Raw genomic sequence first — 21,190 nt, 5'->3', positions numbered from 1 at the left:
GGGGGGGGGGCTTGTGCAAACCCCCCATGCAGTGTGGAGCAGTGAGGGGCAGCAAGGATCACCTTCCCTATACCCAGCAGCACCCGGTGAGTCTGGGGTTTGGGTTTTTTTCAAAGTGCCAGGAGCTGGGTTGGGAGGGGCAGGGAGAGCAGGTGAGGGACAGGGTCTGTGTGATTTGGCTGAATTGATTCAGGACGGTGATTCAAATCACCAAATCGAATCACTGTCCCCCCGAATCGTCTGAATCCGAATCCGAAACAAATACTAGCCGCTTTGCACAGGCCTACCACGTAAATATGTTGACTGTGTTTGGTTTGTAATTTAACGATGTTTCCAAGCATAAACTTACATATAAATGACCGAAGACATGAGGCCTAGAAGGTTAATTTTTTTTAGAAGAATTTTGATAAGACATCACTATGGCAAACTGCTAAAGCTTCAGAAATCTTTCATCTGGTAGGAAAAGCTCTACCAACCACAAAACTAAAGACCACTCCCATATAAGAGATCCTTTGTATATAGTAATAGAGATTTTCCTTATTGCAAATTCTAACATTTCAAAGAGGAACCATATATAAGCTAACATACTCAAAGAAGAATGTACATTATCTGGTTGCATGGGAGGGAAAGTTTCCCGGTCTGCTGGTAGATTCCAAAAAGAAAAAAAAAAGCTTAATTCTGGAAGGAATAAATATAGACTGTTGCTAAAAACTGGAATATTTTAAAACCAATACAGTTATATATATTAGCTCATGCTGTGGGCTTTCTACCTTTTTAAAAGGGTAAAAAACAACTTAGTGCCAGGTTACTGAACTATTATTAATACCCAATACAGGAGAGTCTAATGCTTAGTAACAGACACTGACACTGCTTAAGTTGCTCTAAATGCTTAGGAACCACCAGGAAGAGCACACACCAACTGCTGAAACCTCCTTAGCCTGATGAAGGGTTTTTGAACCCGAAAGCTTGCTTAATAACTATTCTCCAACCATTTGGGTTGGTCTAATAAAAGATATCAAATTCACCCAAGGAACCTTGTCTGCCTAGGAACCTTTGAAAAATTCTAATTAGTGAATATTGAATTAAATCTCTTACATGCTTTAAGATTAAACCACAACCTGTTTGGAATGGATATAATTTTTTTAAATACATGACAAAGTTATAATATACTTGTATGCTTTTTTCTCAGTTGCTTCATGAGCTTTATAGTTCAGTTATGGTCAAGCCCTCTCCCTTCCTTGCAAGCTCATAGAAAAAAATCAAGCCTTTTAGCTGATGGTTTTATTTGATAGGAATACTTAGTATTTCTCCAGCATTTAATGGATTGTCTACAGAAAAAAATTGACCAGAATAGCTTCTGAAGAATAAGCTACTCCACAATACAGTACTCTGCAATTGACTAAAATTGCTTATTCTTCTACAGCTTTTTCATTCCATTTGCTTATGTAGAGAAGCCATATTTTCAAAGCACTTCACTCAAATGCTAATTGATCTTCACAGCACCCCTTGTGCTATACAAGAGATATTAAGACAGTATGGGAAGAAAGAGCTTTTTTTCTTTTTTTAAAGAAGCGGATTGGCAGATATACATTGTGTCAAATGAATGAGAAACAACTAAGCAAAAAAGTATTGCAAGATACCATGACTTGTAGCACTTTGAGTTTACATTTGTATAAAGCTCTGTTTTTACAGGGAACAGCCTTCCTGGGTGTTTTATAAGCATAATTTGTAAGGATGGGTCACAAGACTTGAGAGAAAGCATTTAGCTTTGATCTGGTAAAACCAGTACACTCAGAGGTGTAGCAGGGTAGCACTATGCCCTGGGCTATGGCCACACAATCGGCGATGTTTGCTGCCCCACCGACAATGGTGGTAGTGTGATTAACTACTGCTGTAGCACAGCTGTTATTTTGGCACAATTCCCCCAAAAGCAGCATCCAGGGCTACTCCCTCCCCTTCCCCTTTCTCAACCCCCCACTAAGTTACACTGAATGCACTCTACAATGATTTCTGCAACTGTGATGCAGAACTCTAAAGGTTTTGCAGCTGCACAAGTTCAACTAGCCCTCTTAAAGCCATGTGATGATGTAGTGCCTCTAAATTGGAAGTCAGCCAAAAGCCCCTGTGGCCAACAATAGCTGGCTAAGAAGTCCCAGAATCCACCAGTACAAGCTCCCAAAAAGTACTGTGCGCTGAAATGCCAAAAACAGTTTTGTCAAAACAGAGCTGTTGTGTGGAAGTGATGAACCAATGCAAGGGCAAGTGAACCATCTGATAAATATCAATGCCTCTGCAATGTTTGCCTCATTTAATATATGGAAGTTCAATTTCTAACTAAACAATGCAGATTCTCTCTCTAAACCAAAAAGCAACAGGAATAATAATAATAAAGTCTCCAAATAGCTATTCTCTATTTATTTTCTAACAGCAATCCTAAACCAAGTTTTATGATACAGACACAAGCAAAAAGTATAAGAAAAAATATTAAGCTCAGAAAGCACTATTAAAAAATAGATTTTACACAATAAATGAATATGTGATAAACTTAAGTCAGTTTAATTATCAAGTAAATTAATAAAAATAGCGGTTTTCAGAAATTGTGACATTCACTGGATTTTAGATCCCAAGAGGTTTAAAACATAGAAGGCTGATTGCCAATAAAATTCTAGCATATTGCTGTAAGGGAAGTTTTCAAAGCCTGAATTTAAAAATAAATTTCACCAGCAAAGGCCAAATATATTATAGAATCATAGAATTATAGAACTGGAAGGTACCTGTAAGATCATCAAGCCTGGTCCCCTGCCATAGGCAGGAAGTTATTGGGCTCAGATGAGCTCAAAAAGGTGCCTATCAAGTCTCATCTTGAACACTCCCATGGAGGGTGACTGCACCATCTCTCCTGGAAGTGTGTTTCAGACCCTGGTGACCCTTACAGAGAAAAAAGTTTTTTCTTATGTCTAGCCTGAATTTACTTTCTATCAGCTTATGCCCATTAGTCCTTGTCCTCCCTTGAGGTGCCTTCCTGAAGAGCTGCTCCCTTAGATGTTGATGCTCACCCCTGACATACCTGTAGGTGGCTATCAAATCACCTCTCAGCCTTATGCAAGTGAAACAGTTTAAATAAAGGCTAATAAATTAAACCAAATCAGTAGTATGACTTGTTACCTTTCAAATCGGCACCGGGGGGGGGGGGGGGGTGGGTAGATAGGGGCCCTGCTCAGGGGGGGGGGGGGTGTTGAACTAGGTGACCTCCTGATGTCCCTTCCAGCCCTAATTTTCTATGATTTTCTATGAAATATGATCTCACAGTTAAAAGTTTGTCATCTTATTTTCAAACTTGAAAATAAGACACTTTTGTCTCTGCCCCCCAATTAATGATAGACACTCGTCAAGACACAATCATCTCTTGGGAAATAAACAGTCCAATATCAAGGCACTCTTGCTCACTTTGCCTCTAGCAATAATAAATACTTTCTGTAGTGCTTTTCATCTTCAAAGCATTTTACAAAGCATAAAATTTCACGTTAAACCCTTTGCAATTTCACATCAAGAAGCAACACAGGGCAAACCATCTGATGGGCCTAGAGATTTGAAGCCATGATAATCTTAATAATATTGCAGAAAGAATGACATAAGACAACACTGAAAAGTAACTGGTGGACTGCATTTTTTTTTAAGGAAATCAGAATAAGCCCTGACTCCAGTAACATTACACTGGTTTTATTTTAGAATATCTGTTGTTCTGAGCAACTGTGACTGCAAGTCCACAAACTGTTATGAATTATGAATACTGCATAGCTTTCCCTCACTGTGTAAATGAGGTTGCCATCTTCTTATAGTCTACATTGACTTTTTTTCAGAAAGCTGAGGAAGGGTACTTGGTACCCCAAAAATATTACCCATAAAATTCTTGCTTCTCAAAAGTTTAGTCATGCTATTTTTTTATTTACATCTAACACAGAAAAGTTTCTCTCTCTCTCTATATATATATATATTTCACTTTTCTGAAGGTACGTTATTGCATTGTCTAACCATGAGACTTCTATAAGTCTTAATATGTGCAGTTTTTGTCTCTTTTTCAGTACAAAAGTATCAATGTAGAGTTCAAGCTAGGTTCCATACTGGTCCCATGCATACTACTACCTGAGGACCATTACCAGATCCCTCCATTTCTTCTTATCAGCAACTTTAACTGGCAATTAGTCTGCACTCCAAAAAAATCTATTTAAAATTACCAACATCAATTAAAAAATGTACCTCAAAAGAAAAAAAGTGGAAAAAGTACAAAAGAAAACCCATTAAAAATGTAGCTTGTATGGTTGAAGGGAAGTAATCAGGTGAACAAGAATCAGGCAAGACTAAATTTTCAAGAAAACATTTTTCGAGGGAAGTAAACATTCCCTTCTCCAAAACACTGGGAATCCTATCCAGGTGCTGCTTTCTCAAAGAGCAAGTAGCTCTGATTAAGGGACATTCCTACACTCCTCATGCCAAGTGTCTAAATATTTATGCATTACAACATTCAGCATCACCACCCTTGTGGCCTTTTGTGGATCTGGAGATTAGTTTTGTCTTGGTTGATAACTGCACCAAGCATTCTGTTCCTCGCCCAACCAGACTGGCAATCAGTTACAGCAATTTTACTGTCTGTTGGCACAGTATGAAGCACTTTCAGTGTATTCAAGGTCTCCTAGCAGAATATGGTTCAACTGTGTACTACCGAGAGATGGATAATGTGGAATAAGCAGCAACAAATGGATGTTTATTTTAAACAAAAATATTAATAACCAGGGAGTCTGCCTTTCTCCGATTTAAAAAATCCCCAATTTTCAGTTAAAAAAAGTTATCCTAAATCCACATTTTTCTGTAATTTAAATGAAACATCATTAGACAGACAGACAGACAGACAGACAGACAGACAGACAGACAGACAGAGGTCTTTCATTTTAATCATGGAAAAATGTGGATTTGGGGTTACTTTTTGTTTAAAAAAAAAAAATCCCAATTTTCAGTTAAGTTAGAGAAAACCAGGATCCCTGGTAATAACAAACAGTGTCAAACTTGTACAGAAACAAGAAACTTCGAGGAAAAGTCAGTGATGGAGTAGCTAGGAAATGTGAAAGGTGGTAGGAAGCCACAAACAAATTTTCAGAAGCAAGTAGTGTAGTAAGCTCTGATTCTCCTCACCTTTGTTTTAAGTAGAAATGGGAGCACTTTTGTAGTCAGAATGATTTCTTCTTAGAACAAGTGAAGAGCTGATCAGTGGATGCCAAATGTAGAGAGAAGCAGGCCACTGACAAGTAAGGCTGCAGTCTCCCAAAAACCAACTTGATTCAGCAGTGAGGGAGTATCTTTGGCTTAATTTGGGAAATCAAGAAACCAGAGAAAGAAGGATTTCTAAAACTTAATACCAACAGCTTTCCTTACAGCCATTATCAGTAACAAAATATTAACACACCCTTAGAGAACAAAGAAGGCTTCACTTGAAGACTAGACCCAGGAGCAACAAATGACCAATCCAATAGACAGACAGTGCAGATTCAACAGCACAGATGTTGTGTTCACAGCAAGGGATTCTACTTAATAAATGGGCTGCTATATTATGCACCAGCTTCAGTTTCTTGCTTTAAAGTTGAAAAGGCACGGATGGTCATATCAAGCTTTGTCTTTGGACCCCACCCCCACAAATTCACCACATCAGCCACAAATGGGGGTTGGGGGGTGGGGGATGGGACGGGACCCAGAAGTATTCTTTGCCACAACTGCCATTCTGATACCCAGGAACTGACTTGGGTCGAGTTTCAGCTAATTATAATGGAACAAGGATGAAAGCTATCATTCAAGTAGACACAAAGCTGAGTACTGTCACCATACCAAGGATAACACAATCTATGTCTCTTTACTGAGGATGCCAGGGAGATTATACAAATGCTGGTTACAAAGGTATGACAGAGTAGAATCCTACACACCCTGCAAGAGTGCCCTCTGGGCTTAAAAAACTTTATCACAGAGAAGTAACACAGTAACTCAACAACGCCATGCATTCTAGCTGGGTTCACACAACTGGCAGCAAAACCACTTTACAGTTCACACTAAGAAAAATTCAACTAATAAACTCAGTTATGACATCAGTCAGTCTTAATCATCGTACTATTTTAATATGCCTTAGCAATGGCAAAAGATAGCCATGTTGTAACCGGGTGTCTTGACTCAGTTCAGTTTTAAGTAGTTATAGTAAAAAATGCCAGGTGCTTTTTCTCCACTGAACTGACTAAATTAGTTGACCATATCTACTCATACTTTAACAGAGTAGGCAATTCTGATTTTTTTATAAAGTGTTCTTATGTTCAGAATGGCCACCATCTTTTATCATTCCAATAATTACACGACCCCATCATCTACAGAGATTGTAAAATCCTCTGGGCTCCTATAGCAGCAAAGGATGATTCACCCACCCATATTAGTTTATTTTGTATCAAGCTTAAGGTTGTTGACGCCAAACAGAGTGGTTATATTTAGTAGTTTTTAAACCAGATGCTACAGTTTACATTATTTTGATACATTTACTATCAGTAAAATATTTCACTGAAATATTTACCAGAAATATTTACCTAAACTATTTTTACCACACAAAAAATGAGTAATCTGAACTAACACTTTATTAACCCATACAACTGACTAATTAATAAGGAAGTTGGCTCATGGCAAGCAAGAAGAACTAACTTTTCTTTAGGTAAAAGTCCCCACTTTTCTCCCCCAAATAAAACATCAAATGAAATAAGTTTCAGTACATGATTTAAATTGCTCCTTGGGTGAATGATGAGCTTTAAAAAGTTATGTTTTTACTATGATCTCACACCTGGATCAGTGCTTTTTCTGTAACTCAGTGGTTGTAAACAAAGGCTTTCATTTCTTTTATTACCATTAATGTGAATGGTCTATAAATCTGGGAGGTCAACAATTTGGCTGCTCAAACAGCTAAAGGATTGGAATCAAACTAATGCTCTTGGAAGGAACATTTTTCATATTTTTAAAATTCAGTGAGTCTGAATGGTAGGATAGCACTGGCAAGTTCGCTGACACAAAAAACTTTAAATATTTTTGTTTGGAGGATTGCAGTACCTTTAAGAGGTCTAAACTAGCCCTGCAGATGCATATAGAAGGCATTATTAAAACCAGTAATATTGTTTGATGAATTTATTACAAATGTAGAATATGAGACTGACAATTTCGAAGACCTGCCTGTACTGTTTAACAGTGGTATATCTAACTTCAACTCTTAATAATGCATTAAATTAGACACACATTCCACACTCTGTTTGGAAGCAGCCACATAGTAGACAACAAGCTGGAAATATTTTAAGGTTTCTGGCCTGGCAGAATGGTAAGCATGCACCGAAAGGATACAGAATCTGGAAGAATCTAGGTACTCCAGGTTGACTACACAAAGAAAGGTTTAGAGCAACGGAAGTTCCCCATTCCCAAATGGAAGAACAGAGATGAGGTTTTGGTAAGCACTTCAAAAAGCAGTCTGGATTATCTGAATAGTCAAAAGAATTTTGGGGGTGGGGGGATGGGGGTTAAAGACGACATTATTTTGTGATAAAGGAGACTTTTTAGACTGTAGAACCAGCCAGTTCTGATGGACATTTGAGTGCAGGCAGCAGACAAAAAGAATCCACAAGCTGAAAGGGAAGACATCAGGTGTAGGATACTTAACTTGAACAAATTAGTAGGGACCTACAGAAACCATAATTTTGTGGATGTCACAAAATTCAGCCCACAAAATCCATAGGAACAAAAAATTACAGAAAATAAAATGCTAGCTCCCCATAGGGAGCCAGCAGTCCTCAGGGTGCTGTGGTAGCCCACCAGGGCAGGGAAAAAGGGGAGGGGGAACTGCCTGCTCTAAGGGCTGCCGCCCCCACCCCTCGTCACTGTCATATGGCCCAGTGCCTCTCTGATCACCAGTGAGGGGCAGGGCTGCATGATGGACAGCTCTCATAGCCAATCAGCAGCAAGGGATGGGGCCATATAACATGCAGCCAATCAGCAGCCAGGACCAGGACCACTGGGGCCCCTTGGCCCAAGGTGCTGGGGGGCCCACTGCACTCTGCCCGTAAAATGGCTGCTGGGCCTTGTGTTCTGCCCATTAAATCAGCAGGCAGCCACCTCAAGTTAGGTAGGTCCCTACAAATTAGAAAAGTGATTCTTGACCAGAGTGCCACAGGGCAGGGTGCCACAGCAACCCTGGGGTGCTATGAGATCCTTGTAAGGGTGCTGGGGGATGCTGCACAATATTAGCACTCTTAGGTGTGCAAACACCTTCAAATTACTCACAAAATAAACATAGAGAATTGAAATAGGAATACATAGCATCAAAAGCATTCTGACATACCACTGTGGTCTTTCCAATTCCTTTACAACAGAAGAATTCCTCTATTATTTTCTCTTACTCAAAAAAAAGTGAAAGCCAAGTCAGGGAACCTGGAGCTAATAGCAATGCCTGCAGCTCAGGAAATATATTAATAAAGAGATCCAGGGTTGGAACTCCATCACAGTAGCCTAGGAAGTGTTCAGGAATCTGATGGGGGACTCCAAAAGGAAAGTCATTCCAAATCCCATCCTACAAGACATCTAATTTTTTCCTTTGCGTGGTAGGAAGGACAGTAAGGTAAGAATACAGTATTCTCTTGCATACAACATAACCCCAAGGTAAAATGAAGAGAAAAAAAAGATTTTTCCAGAGTCATGGCTCAGTCCTGACCACAGAGGCACAAAACACTCTGCTGTCAGCAAAAGCTAGTATTAACCCTTTCACAGCTGCTGTCAAATTGGCAGCAGTGTTTGGGTTAACAGTGTAGCTGCAACCCTGAACACTGAACAGTCACTGGGCTCTGTTTCAAGCACATACATCCACCGTATTTGCAGTGGGCATACAAGCAGGACACTCTTGAAGTAACATGTGGTTCTTGCATTGCTATAACATTAATAATTTGTTTCTGTTTGGAGTTTATAATACTGTATTTAAGATATTTCTTAGTAAATAAAAGAGCAGGTCTAATGGATTTGATAAGAGAGCATAAATATGTTGATACAGTTTTTGGGAGACAGTCTAAAGCAATTAATTCCCTGTTTTCTCTGATTAAAAAAATCCCTAATTTCTGGATTTAAAAAGTAACCCAAAATCCACATTTTTCCATGATTAAAATGAAATACCACCAATATCTGTGTCTATATATCTATATATAGTGGTGTTTCATTTTAATCATGGAAAAATGTAGATTTTGAGTTGCTTTTTTTAATCTGAAAATTGGGGATTATTTTTTATCAGAGAAAACTAGGATCCCTGATGATTACTAATCCAAATGGTGAACAGATATGATATTATATGTGATTTTTTTTAGATGATAGACTCTTTTAATCAAAGATAATAGCTGAGTAATATTGGAGCAGAGCCAGCCTTCTGCCAGATCTCTCCAAGTCTTTTCTCCCTTCCACCCCCATCCTTAGACATTCTGTCTTTTTCAAGACTGCTTGTCTTGACTTTGAAACATTTTGACCTCAATTGGAAGTCAGCCCAATGGTTAACAATTAACAAATTTGTTTCACATCATTAACAGCTGCAAAAATGCTACATTGTGGTAAAGCTTGAAAAAACCCTTAAAAACAAGAAATGTATTTTGTTTATAACTGGCTCTATCTTCCTGATTCTGAAAATGTATTAACAAGAGTCTTCTCACTGTAATTTCTTTCTTCCATAAATCTTAAATCTTAACTGTTTTCATAAGAAAGCTGTCATCGAGTCACAAATTCGGCATTACAGTTATATTTCACGTTCAATCAGAAAAGGAAAATGACTAATTTGAAAATCCTTTATTTAAAATACAAATATTTCCCAAGTGAAATCTATGTGCACTCCCATTTGGGGGGGAATATAATGTGCACATTATGGATTATTTTATCATACAACGTGTGTGTGTGTGTGTGTGTGTGTGTGTGTGTGTAGCCTAGATGCATAGAAACCAATCCCCAACTGAGGCTATAAGCAAGAGGATGTTCACAAAGCAATGGATCTAGAGCAGACACAATTGTGCAGTCTCACCCCTTTTCAGACTACAGTACACTGTGGGAGCATCAGCTAACAACTTATATTTAAGTCCCCACAGAAGGTAAGAATTCCTCCCTTCAACACCCCCTCCCTTTCCCTCCAGCTCAGCAGGAGCTATCTGCCACCCTCAATCCCCTGTCCCCCATCCACTTCTGCCACTGTCCTAGCCTGACCTATGAGGCAGAAGGTGCTCTAGAGCTGCTCCAACTGGGCTGCAACAGGGAGCCAGGCTCAGCTTGGGACAGCAGCAGCAGCAGGTAGGCTCCCCCTCCCTGTCTGTTCCCTGCCATCCGTGAGCAGGCACAGGGTTGGGGAACCCACCTCCTGCTGCCACTTTCTTACCCTGAACCTAGCTTCCCACCTAGCCATTTCCTGAAGCCCTGTCTGGAGCAGCTGAAACAGCCCACCCTGCACCCAGAGGCTTCACTACTGAGGGCAAGGTGGGAGGGGGTGGGGGGGGGTCTGAGAGGGGAAATTCCACTGAATATGGAGGGGAAGGGCATGAACACCAAAGGGAGGGATTCTTACCCAATTCAGGGACTTAAAAAAGCCCCCAGCTGCTGCCGCCCCCATAGCATGGTCTGCCTTCCCCAGAGGAAAGGGGTAAGGCTGGTTGCAACTACCCCCGTGTAGCAGCTTCTGCACCCCCCTCTATAAAATCCTGGATCCACCTATGGATCCATGACTCATCTAAAACTACAAATAGGATTCTATCAGGGAACATACTGTTTGGGAATGGTCAAGTCAAGTTGTCAATGTCAGAAGGCCCTGGCCACTTCATAAACATTACCAAGGCTAACAATTTTGTGCATAAATCATCATCATCCTTATTATTATTATTTATATCATCATCATTTTAAACACAGCTTAAGATGGAACCTTGCTTTAACCACACTTTGGTCCCAATGTGTGGTAACCAAGCTTGAACCAACTTGTAGCATTCACAAGCTACAAGGTTAAAGTTGTTTGAAATGCAAGTCATTTGAATGCACTGCTGGGCTAGGGACAGAAATCACACATAAACCAGCCTAAGTTATCAGAAACCAGTTCAAATCAGTAACAGAAGTTCAATGCACAAAAATCACCAGAACTGGTTTAAGTTAAACCTGGGTGGATGTAGTATCAGACTTAACTGATTTAGGTGAAAATCAGTTTATTGAATTTCTGTCCCAGATCCGTTCCAGATTCAAGTTAACTCACAGTCCCCCAGCATCCCAGGATGCTTTGCACCTCTCATGTAAAACCCCCCTGGCAGGGGGTGATGTCTACTCTTGGCCCAAGCTGTCTGCTCTAGCTGAGCAGGGAGGCATGCTGTAGCACCTGCCCAGCTTTTGGTCTGAGCCACTACAGGCATGTGACTCCATTTCCAGAATCAAAAGCAAATGTCTGTTCACTTGCATATCAGCTCAATCTATGCAGTTTAGATTAACCTGCGAAGATTGAATCGATTCAACCTTAGGCTTTTTGACTGTTTACTGTACTTAGCCCTGCAGTCTCAAATCTCAGTTCACCACATTTTGACTAACACAGATATTTCAGAAGCAAGGGGTTTTTTAGTGATATCTTTTACTGAACCAATTGTATTGTTGGGATAAATGATAGATAGGCTGACCAGAGAAAGGGCACTTTGTGGCTGAAAGCTTGTCTAACATCTTTCCTAAGTATTCAGTTGATCCAATCAAAAAATATCATTAAGAATGCCCTCCATTCTTGCACATTCCTTTGATCATCATAGCTACAACACTCCAAACCTACTAAAGATGTGTCTGTCACTGAGTGCTGTGTATGAAGTACATCTTTCTGCTTCCCGGAAACAAGCTTACAGAATGAAAAGATTTTAAGGGTCGCAAGTGCTCCATTGCATAAAAGACCAAAATTCTGCAGCATGCACACTCTTCAATTCCCAAACAAGAAACCCTCTATTCTGCAGCAATATTAGTGAGGCTAACCTGGAAATGCATTAAGAAAATCAGCAAGTCCTTTCTAAAGGTGTGATAACACCTTTAATGGAATCCCCAAGTAAATGGGAAAGTTACTATTAGAAACATGGATATTTAGGGACTCTGTAAACATAGCTACTGTGACTCAGCTCCTTTCCAGCCACCCTTGCCCCCCCTGAAAGGGGAGCAGGCCCACTGCCTCCATTCACCAAGATGATGGGTCAGACAACCAGATGAAGATACACAAGGCCTTGTGGTGTGGTGCCTTAAAATTCAGCCCAGTATGCTTTGCAGCTGAGAAAGCACAGAGCTGTTTAGTGCTTGTGTTTCAGTGAATTGGACCTTTATAACCTACCTTCATAACCTTCCCTCTGCAGCCCAGTTCACACCTTCTACCACTATTTATTCTGCATTTTGGCCATAAACAGGCTCTGCCAAGTACCAGCTCTGCCTCTGGTTGCCACACACTCCTTCTGGCCCACATCTTCACAGGCAGGCAAAACCATCTCTCCCAGCTTGTGAGAACTAAAGTCCCACTTTCCAGCTCCCCATCTTACAAAGCATAGGGCAAAGGCCACATCCAAGTCACAGAACAACACTGTCACAGCCATTGCTAATGCCTCCACCATCTGGATCTGGCCTGGGGTCTAAGATGAGTTTTACACATTCAGATCAGAGTAGCTACTTCCACCCAGGAACAGATCTGCCTAGCATATCCAAATATATGCTTACAAAAATCACAAAAAGTTAAAACAGTTTCTCACATAGTAATTCAGTATGTTAAAACCCAGACTATTAGAAAACAATGAGAAGGAAGATGTTTGAAGGGTGTATTATTCTGTCTTTTCAAAACCAGATTCTAAAATGCTAACTTGTATCATCCTCACTTCTGGATTGTGCCACTGCTCTCATTTAGGTGCCTTATAATCACAAACACATGTCAGCAACTGGCAAAAAAGCAAAATCTTTTTAACCTTTTTTAAAATTTGTGTTTTAATAATTAAACCCCCCTCTCCCCACCCCACCCCGACAAATGGCTTTAACATGCCAGAATCTCTGTGTGTTCTTAAATGAAAAAATGAAAACACAGTCATCTTTATTGCTGCTAGATCATCTGCCACAGGGTTCAGGAAGAGAAGTAATGTAAACCAGTGAACTATCACACTGACCTATTTAATCTAGTAACATTAACATGTTCATTTACACAAAAAGTCACTTACAGAACTGGATGAACAATCAGCTCCGGACTATATGACTTTATTACAGTTGCTGCATCTTTGGTACAAAATACGTGGGATAAATCTGCACCCTAAGAAAGAAATTTGCAAACAGAATTATCAATTTATATCTGAATACTCTGAACAATTTCTCTAATAGCTATTCATTGGCCACCAGAATTCTTATTGCTTGTTAACAAAAGCAAACCTAGCAACTCCTTTTCCATTCTGACACAAATCTCTCGATTCTGTTGAATACCAGATTAAGCAACTGCTTTATTTCTAACTTTCATAGTACATAACAAACTTTAAAGAAATACTTGCTTACTAACAGAATGATAGGAAAACAAGACTCAGAAAACTTAAGGCTACATACTGAAACCCTTATTCAAGTATATAAATCTAAGATTTAAAGAAAATTAAACCAACAACAAAAACAGAGCAAACTAAGAAATGGGCTACAGCACAGATAAAAATTAACACTGTAATACATTTCTGCAGGAGACTAGTTGATTCATGAAATCTTTTCTCAGTTCCTTCTTTTTTGATTTAATGGATTAAATCTGTAATGTGTAAATGTAATTCCATTTACTCCAGTTCAATTATACCCATGAGCAGCGGAGCAGAATGTAGTCCTAAATTTCTTTCATTACTGCTACTACTACTACAACTCCCCTCCTCATCAAATCAGATCTGTGCATGTTTATAAATAACCAAAAAGTATCTCATTACCATATCTACTTTACATGCTGTAAACAGTGCAAGCTTAAATAATATAAATGCCTGAAGAGGATATCCAACTAATGGCTACTCTGCTTTATGAATAACATTTCATGTTTTCCAAGTACTCAAATATCTGAAGGCTTGATACTGCTTTTTTTTTTCTTTTTTAATTCTGGTATAATGTTATACCCATACAGAGTCCCATTGACTACAAGTTCTACTTGGACACAGCAGTCTACCCACTAGTAACAAACACCAGGTTTGGGGCCTTAATGTCTTATGAAGGATGTATGCACTTATACTTCCAAAGAGTAGCTCAGCTGAAGATTTCTGTCACCTCCAGATTAAACAAAGAATTTACTGAAAATATAATGCATTTTAAATACAATGTTAAAAATGATATTTCTAGGAATAGGAACAAGAGCGTAGCAGAAAGGCAATTGTTTAAAAAAAAAAAAAAAAAAAAGGGTTTGAAAAGTAGCAGTTCTAGTAACATTAAACTCTCACTCAGAGTAAATGCCACTTAATTTACACAGATCTATGTAAATGGCCTATGTATGAAGGTAGGAAAATACATACCACTTTGAGAGCTGTAATTGCAGCAAAATACGGAGCTCCTGTGTACCTACAAATGAAACATACACTAGGTTAGGAAAAGATTTGCATGGTGCATCAACAGGCTGGTAATCATTCATCCTCTCACAGAGAAAACTCAAATTCAAAAATCAAAGTTCACTACTATTGCTATTTTTATGTATTTACTAAGGATAGTAAAGTCAATAGCAAATCTCCAAGCGAATTCAGTAAGGCCATGAGTCTGCTCTCATGCTAGAGTTGTTTAAAAGGATTACACCACAGAGAGAGAGTCAATTCAAAGCACTTGCACACATAAGAGCCTCAATCCTCTCAGATAACTGACTCAGAAAAAGCATATAGGTACTAATATAGGGCCTTGCAACATGAATGCAGGACAAATTTTTGCTCTAGTAGACCAAGAAATGCGAGTTACAAAACTACGGGTAATCCAGTCAGGAAACCTTTTCCATAATAATAGCTTTAGCTAGTTATGGTATGTATGAATATATGTAAAAATATCTCCAGGCATTTTACAACAGAAAGTTCCAGCTCCGTTACAAATGGAGAAGCTGATACTCAATGAAATGAAATGACCCAGGAGTATCACAGGAGATCACTGGCAGAGAGCCTGAACTGGAACTCTGGTTCAGTATCCTATTCAACTAACCAGGATGTTTTGAGTTCCCTGCAATGCAGTGACATTACTGATGGCATGTGCTACATGTTGAGCAGGTAAATAATAAGGAACAGTCTCAGAAGGTCACCTATCTCCAAACTAGGAACTCTGACCAGGTAGCCAAGAGGTAGTTCCTAAATCCAGAAACAGTCGGGAGTTTTGTGTCTAACTAGGATCATCTTACAGCAGATGTTTCACTTTGTTATTCTTTTCTCCCTACTTATCCAAGAAGCTTCAGTCATGCAACATAAAAGGTAATTGATGCTGAAAATGAAGGGATTCAGGGTGGAAGGAAGAGAGGAGGTGGACAGATATTAGACTCAAATGACTGAATTTCAACTACAAGAATGGCCAAAGCCTTGCACTGCTGCCTTAGAGCAATGTGTATTCTTTGGTAAGCATACCTAATGATGATAATGGACTGGCAAAGCCTACTTTAGAAACTCTGGTTTAATAGCTCCATAAAAATGTCTCCAATATGAAGGTGAACTGAAATGTTTTTTAGGAGTTGTGAACCAAGTACCTGAGATCCCAGAACTAACCCGTTCTGTTTAACTTACTCTTGACATCCTCCAATGATGCCTATACGTCCATCTTGACCCTTATGCTTCTTTCCTGCTAGAGGAGGGATTACATTGCGCACCAACTGAAAAATATTCTCCATATCCTTTATAGAATGTGTTTTGTGTAACGAGAAGGATCTCTCTATAACTGAAAAAGAAAGAAATTTAAATAATTATTAAAGAAAATGTTTCTTTTATAATTGATAGAAGTGTCAGCAGCTTTTCTTCACATTCAGAAACATTAGCATTCTAAATCAGAAGCATTTACAACATAGAAACAGTTCTTTTTCTAAGAAACTGAATATTGCTTTTGCCATACTCTAACAAGATACAGATTTATGTCCTAATTTCAAAGGCCTCAAACATGTAAGAACATTTGTCCAATCCACTTTGGAAGTGGACTAAGTAAATCATACAGAAACTTTTGGTACAGAATAAAAGTGTCCACCTTAACTTGCTAACCTTTGAAAGATTTTCTTTCTTTGTCTTTGCAGAAGGTCTTCGCAGAATCAGGGCCTAAGCAGTGTTTTTTATTTTGGTAGATGGTTACAGAAGGTAATGAGCTCTAAGGAGGGTTATGTGAAAAGCATTTAGTCATGCAAAATATTATTTTTAATAATAATTTGGCCTCTCAAATCCCTCACTTACATCATTTACATTTTAAGCCATATGTTAGAATAACTGAAGACTGAAAGAGCTGAGTATTCAATTACTGTCCCAACTATATAAGACTTTTTAGAAAAGAAATATTCAGATAGTAACAAGAATAAAGTAAGCAGAAAGTTTACGCAAATATACATTTGTCCTATTTAAAGGGCAGTACAAAGACAAAATTTAACAATATATTAACTAAAAGAATGCAGTAAACATATAAAGGTTAGGTCACAAGGATTAATTTACAAATCCTTATTGCTGCATTCTTTTACAAAATTTCTCACTAAAGTTCAATTTTACAATTCTGATTGGAAAAACACACATACATTTAAATTCCACAATTTGACTGCTGAAGACACTATGTCCTTAGTAGTATCCTTTTATAGATCTTTAAAAGGATAATGCAGAATGATCAAAAAGACAATAAAATGCTCTTGCTTCATCTGTGCAAAATCACACTTGGCATTTTCCCTTCCTATCCCAAGTCCACAAGTAGCAAAACCAAGAACTATTTTAAAATATCTGAGACCCAACATGGGAAAAAAAATTCTGGTAACCAACAGGAATATTCCTAATTTAGGTTCTATTATGTTCTGTCAGCAAAAAAAACCCACACTTTTTCTCCGACCTCTACAGAATTGTATTCTAAAACCAGGCTAGCTAATCTTTAGCAAAAAAATGCTTTAGTGTTCAATAATGATAAATACTTCTAGCTGATCTCCTGCTTTGGAAATCCTTCTATAATACAGGCATTCCTCTCTCACTGAGATCAAAAAGTAGCCCTCTTGGAGCATGGCCAAAATAGCATTGCAGTGATCCAGAGTATAACAAAGCACTCATCTCTCCTCTAGAAATAAGACAGATTTTTCCTTCAAATCACTCCACACTTTATGCACTTCCCAGTTTTCTACCATAACGTCTACAAGAAATATGCATATCTCACACACATCACAACCCTCAAAGTGTCATGGCTGCTGAAAAAACCCCACCACTTTCCTTTGTTTTAAAAGACAAATAACATGTCTTAGAACAGAAAGAAAGGACAGTGCAATTAACTAGTCAGGAAAGGAATTCTTGATTGGATTTGATTGTCTCTCAACATTTCAGCGCAACTTTAGACACAAACAACTGAGGTCCCAAATCCTTAAAAACAGATGCAATGTCTGAAATATTTCTTTTAAAATATACTTTATTACATTTTTTTCTTTTAAGCCTTTCACGATTAGAAGTTAGAAGTCTCAGTTTATCTTTCTGCAACATAAAAATCGCAACTACACACCTGTATCTTCAAACATATTAGAAGAAACAGGATCCTGGTGCCAGGTCTGTGAAACTAATAGGAAGTCCTTCAGCTTAAAAGCAAATGCATTTTAGAAGCAATGGTACAGCTGAGTATGTACTGTGTTCATGATTTAGTACTCTAGGAAGTTTTCTGTATTCTGTTTCCTAATACATTTCAATCAAATACTTATTTTAAAGAAACAGAACCAGTAGATATACCATCATTTACACATTAAACTAGATTTCTGACATTAAGGATTTATAACACAGCAGATCAGCTATCTAATCAGTATGATAAGGAAGCGTTAACTTATTTTACTACGAGCCTGAGTATTCATTCCTTGTGTAATCAGAACTCCACTAATGTTAAAGGGTAGTTTGAAGATAAATGTAGGACTGGGCCTGTTATTTACCTGGCTGCTTGCAGTATCTATACAGTCCAAGTTCCTAGAAGCCTCTCAAGAGCCAGAAACTGGCTTACAGAATTGGATTTCTGCCACATACCTACATTATATTTTTTGGACTATCTCACTGTTTTTAAACTGTATTAGATTGTTTTAAAAACAAAGCAAAAAACCCTGGTTCTTCGTGACCTGAGGTCCTACAAACTTGGTACATCATATAGGTTTAAGCTTTCAAGGTTGACAGACCTTTTAATATATACCTCATTAAAAACGTCAGCATGCATTGTTTCTCTAGGGTGCTTCCAAGTACATATTTTCAACTAGAATGACACCAAACACATCTCAGTTAAAAAAAATAAAAAGTTTAAATGTACTTTAAGTGCTCTATTATTTCATTCAACTGCCAATTTTCAGAGATTAAACTCCATACCACATCTAGGTAAAACTTTTCCTAAATGCATTCTACAGAGATGTGAATATGACTTGAACTCACTGGTGCTTATGGGATACTTTTGAAAAGTTGTTACTTTGGTCATCATTATTTTTTTTTTTTTTTTTATAGCTAGCATATATCTATATACTTATAAATCTATATCTATTTGGTAAAAAAAAGCAGTACAATGACATGCATGAAATTTTCATTCATTTTACATTAGATGAAAAACCATCACCACAACATCACAAAACTCCAACTATCCATTTATTTTCAGAAGCTACTACCAGTGGTTACACATATTCTTTAAAAATAATGTTAGATCTTATTTAGGCGATAGAATTAAGTACCTATCGGCGGAGAAAGTGTGGCTGTCATAGCATTATAATTAAAGTTATCTCCATATGAGCGATGATTTGCTCTCTGAGGTGGGCTAGCTGGTATAGACTGAGACCTCTGTGATACTGTAGAAGAAATTCCTGCCAACATCTGTCCCAACATTTGTAACATCTGAAGCTCACGAGCATGCTCAGCTTCACGGCGCTTGTCCTCAATTTTCAACCGCTGCTCTTCGTATTTGTAAAATTTCTCTTCTGTATCCACGCTTTGCTGCAGAAATTTTTCCATCATCTTATCCAGTGTTAAATTTGCGTGGCGTTTTTTTGATCTTTTGGGCTGACTTAGTGGCGCTGTACTGGTTTGTGTATTGATTTCCTTAAAGCCTAAAACAAAACAGACAGTGTTATTTTCCATCTTTCAGAAATACAAAAAAGAGCAAGCAGTAAAATTGCTTTCCCTAAAATACCACATCAAGACATTATTCAGTTTCAATATGAAGCATGATTGTCTCTGATCATTTTTAGATTGACAAAAGAAAGAAGGGGTACGCACACGCTTAACCAAAAAGTTATAAAAGTGGCGTGATCACATAGAGGCATCTCTTAATTGCTGTAGTACTAAACTTTAACAATAGGAGTCTTTTTGATCTTTTAAAAAAGATGCAAGTAAAGGCTATTAAAGAGTATAGCCTCATTTGTGTATTGCAGGTAATTATATTAATCTAAATTGAGTTTGCTGGCACTCCAGATTTGCATTTCAAAAGGATGTTAGGGTAAACAACCCTTTGAAGGGATTTGTGTGTAAAAAGAAGGTCGGTCAGAGCTAGCGAGCCAATTGGCCGTTTCCATGTGATGTCAATTTCTGAAGACAGGTTCAGGGGTTGGATTAAAAACACAGCTATGTCTAGACTTAAAAAACACAGTGCCGAGCGCAAACAGCAGCGGGAAAGGGGGACAGACTATTTGAGGGGTTTTGTCTGCAACTCTATTAAATTGGAAGGGATACTTTTAAAACAACTAAAACTATTAACAGTTTAACTGCTCTTGTAAAAGCCCACCTAACTTTCTGCCCAAGCTATGGCAACAGGAAGGCAAAACAGAAGACTGATCTAGCTAGCAAAGCAAGCCATTGAAAAATAATTCTTGCACAGTGATTAGAAAGCTGTATATCATCTGAAACGTAGTTCACACACACAGGGATTAGGAAGAGGATTCTGTTTTTATTCACAGCAGTTTGACACCCAACTCTCATATCTTATCCGCACATTAGTTTCTTGATTTGTTTCCCATCCTTAACAGATAGATGAAAAATTTTTACTCCTATCTCCCCCACCCCAAATAGTGCAATCATTTTAGAGATTCTCATAAACTAAAGCCTTTTGGTTTCTCCACTCCTAGGAGGGATAAAAAGAGGTAATGGACTGGGCTGGGTGGGGGGGGAAGCAAGAAGGGTATTAAAAAAAAAAAGAGGGAGGAGAGATAATAAATGAGAGCAACCTGACACAGGACAGCGTAAGATAATGGAAGAAGGGCTTGGAGACAGAAGTTGAATCCAGTTTCCCTGGGCAAAGCTGGGGTGACAGAGAAGGGGGACAACATAGGAGCAATCAGAAATTCAGTGATAGAGGAGCCAGGAGTGGGACTGTGCAGGAAAGGGATGGGGGTGTGTGTTTGTGTACACAAGAGGAAGAGAAATCCTCTTAGCAGTGTGCATGTATGTGGGAGGGGGGAAGGGAAGATACCTCCTTAATGATGTGTGCAAGGGGATTCTTCCTATCAGTATGAGCGGGCATCTCTACAAAGAAAGGAGGGAGACCCCCCTGTGTGTGAAAGTAGGGGAACCCCTGCTGGTCCCTGTGTGTGGGGAAAGGAGGGGTGCAGGAAGAGATCTCCTTAATGATATGTACAGGGGGATTCTCTCTACTGTTATGAGCCCCTGTGCCCATAAAGAGGGGGGGAATCCCACGTGTGTGGGGGGGACACCCCTGCCTGTGTGTAGGGGAACCTCTGCTAGTCTGTGCACATGTGTGTATATAGAAGAACCCTTGGGGGGGGGGTGTCCTCTATGGTCACATGCATGGGAGAGAAAGGAAGGGAAACCCCTGCCAGCGGGTGGGCGCCTGAGCTGGGGCGAGCACTCACCATCGGCAGGCGGCACAGGGATGGCGAAGGGCGGGCACTCCACCTTGACGGGGTGCTCGGTGTAGGAGGATGAGCACTCTCCGGAGTCCTCGGTGAAGTTGTCCTGGGGGGACTCCAGCTCACCGTCCTCAT

The 21,190-nt window shown here is 39.0% G+C and overlaps 1 protein-coding gene across 2 annotated transcripts in view; it reads right to left on the bottom strand.

Annotated features, from left to right (window-relative positions):
* Nucleotides 1-21,190, bottom strand: part of NAXD (NAD(P)HX dehydratase) — a 59,576-nt gene that overhangs the window by 37,026 nt on the left and 1,360 nt on the right. The window contains exons 1-4 of one of the 2 annotated variants that reach the window (XM_025196079.1): nt 16,269-19,071; nt 15,804-15,954; nt 14,571-14,616; nt 13,272-13,360 (exon numbers count right to left, since the gene is read on the bottom strand). In XM_025196079.1, coding sequence (XP_025051864.1) covers nt 13,272-13,360; nt 14,571-14,616; nt 15,804-15,907 — 239 coding nt within the window. In that variant the 5' untranslated portion in view covers nt 15,908-15,954; nt 16,269-19,071. Of the gene's footprint in view, nt 1-13,271; nt 13,361-14,570; nt 14,617-15,803; nt 15,955-16,268; nt 19,072-21,190 lie in introns of those variants that run through there. The other variant, XM_006017232.3, reaches the window with a different exon arrangement.

Source organism: Alligator sinensis, unplaced genomic scaffold, assembly GCF_000455745.1.
Source record: "Alligator sinensis unplaced genomic scaffold, ASM45574v1 scaffold288_1, whole genome shotgun sequence".
NCBI lineage: Eukaryota > Metazoa > Chordata > Crocodylia > Alligatoridae > Alligator > Alligator sinensis.
Note: the sequence above shows the minus strand (reverse complement) of the source record. Positions and strands in the feature narration are given on the sequence as shown.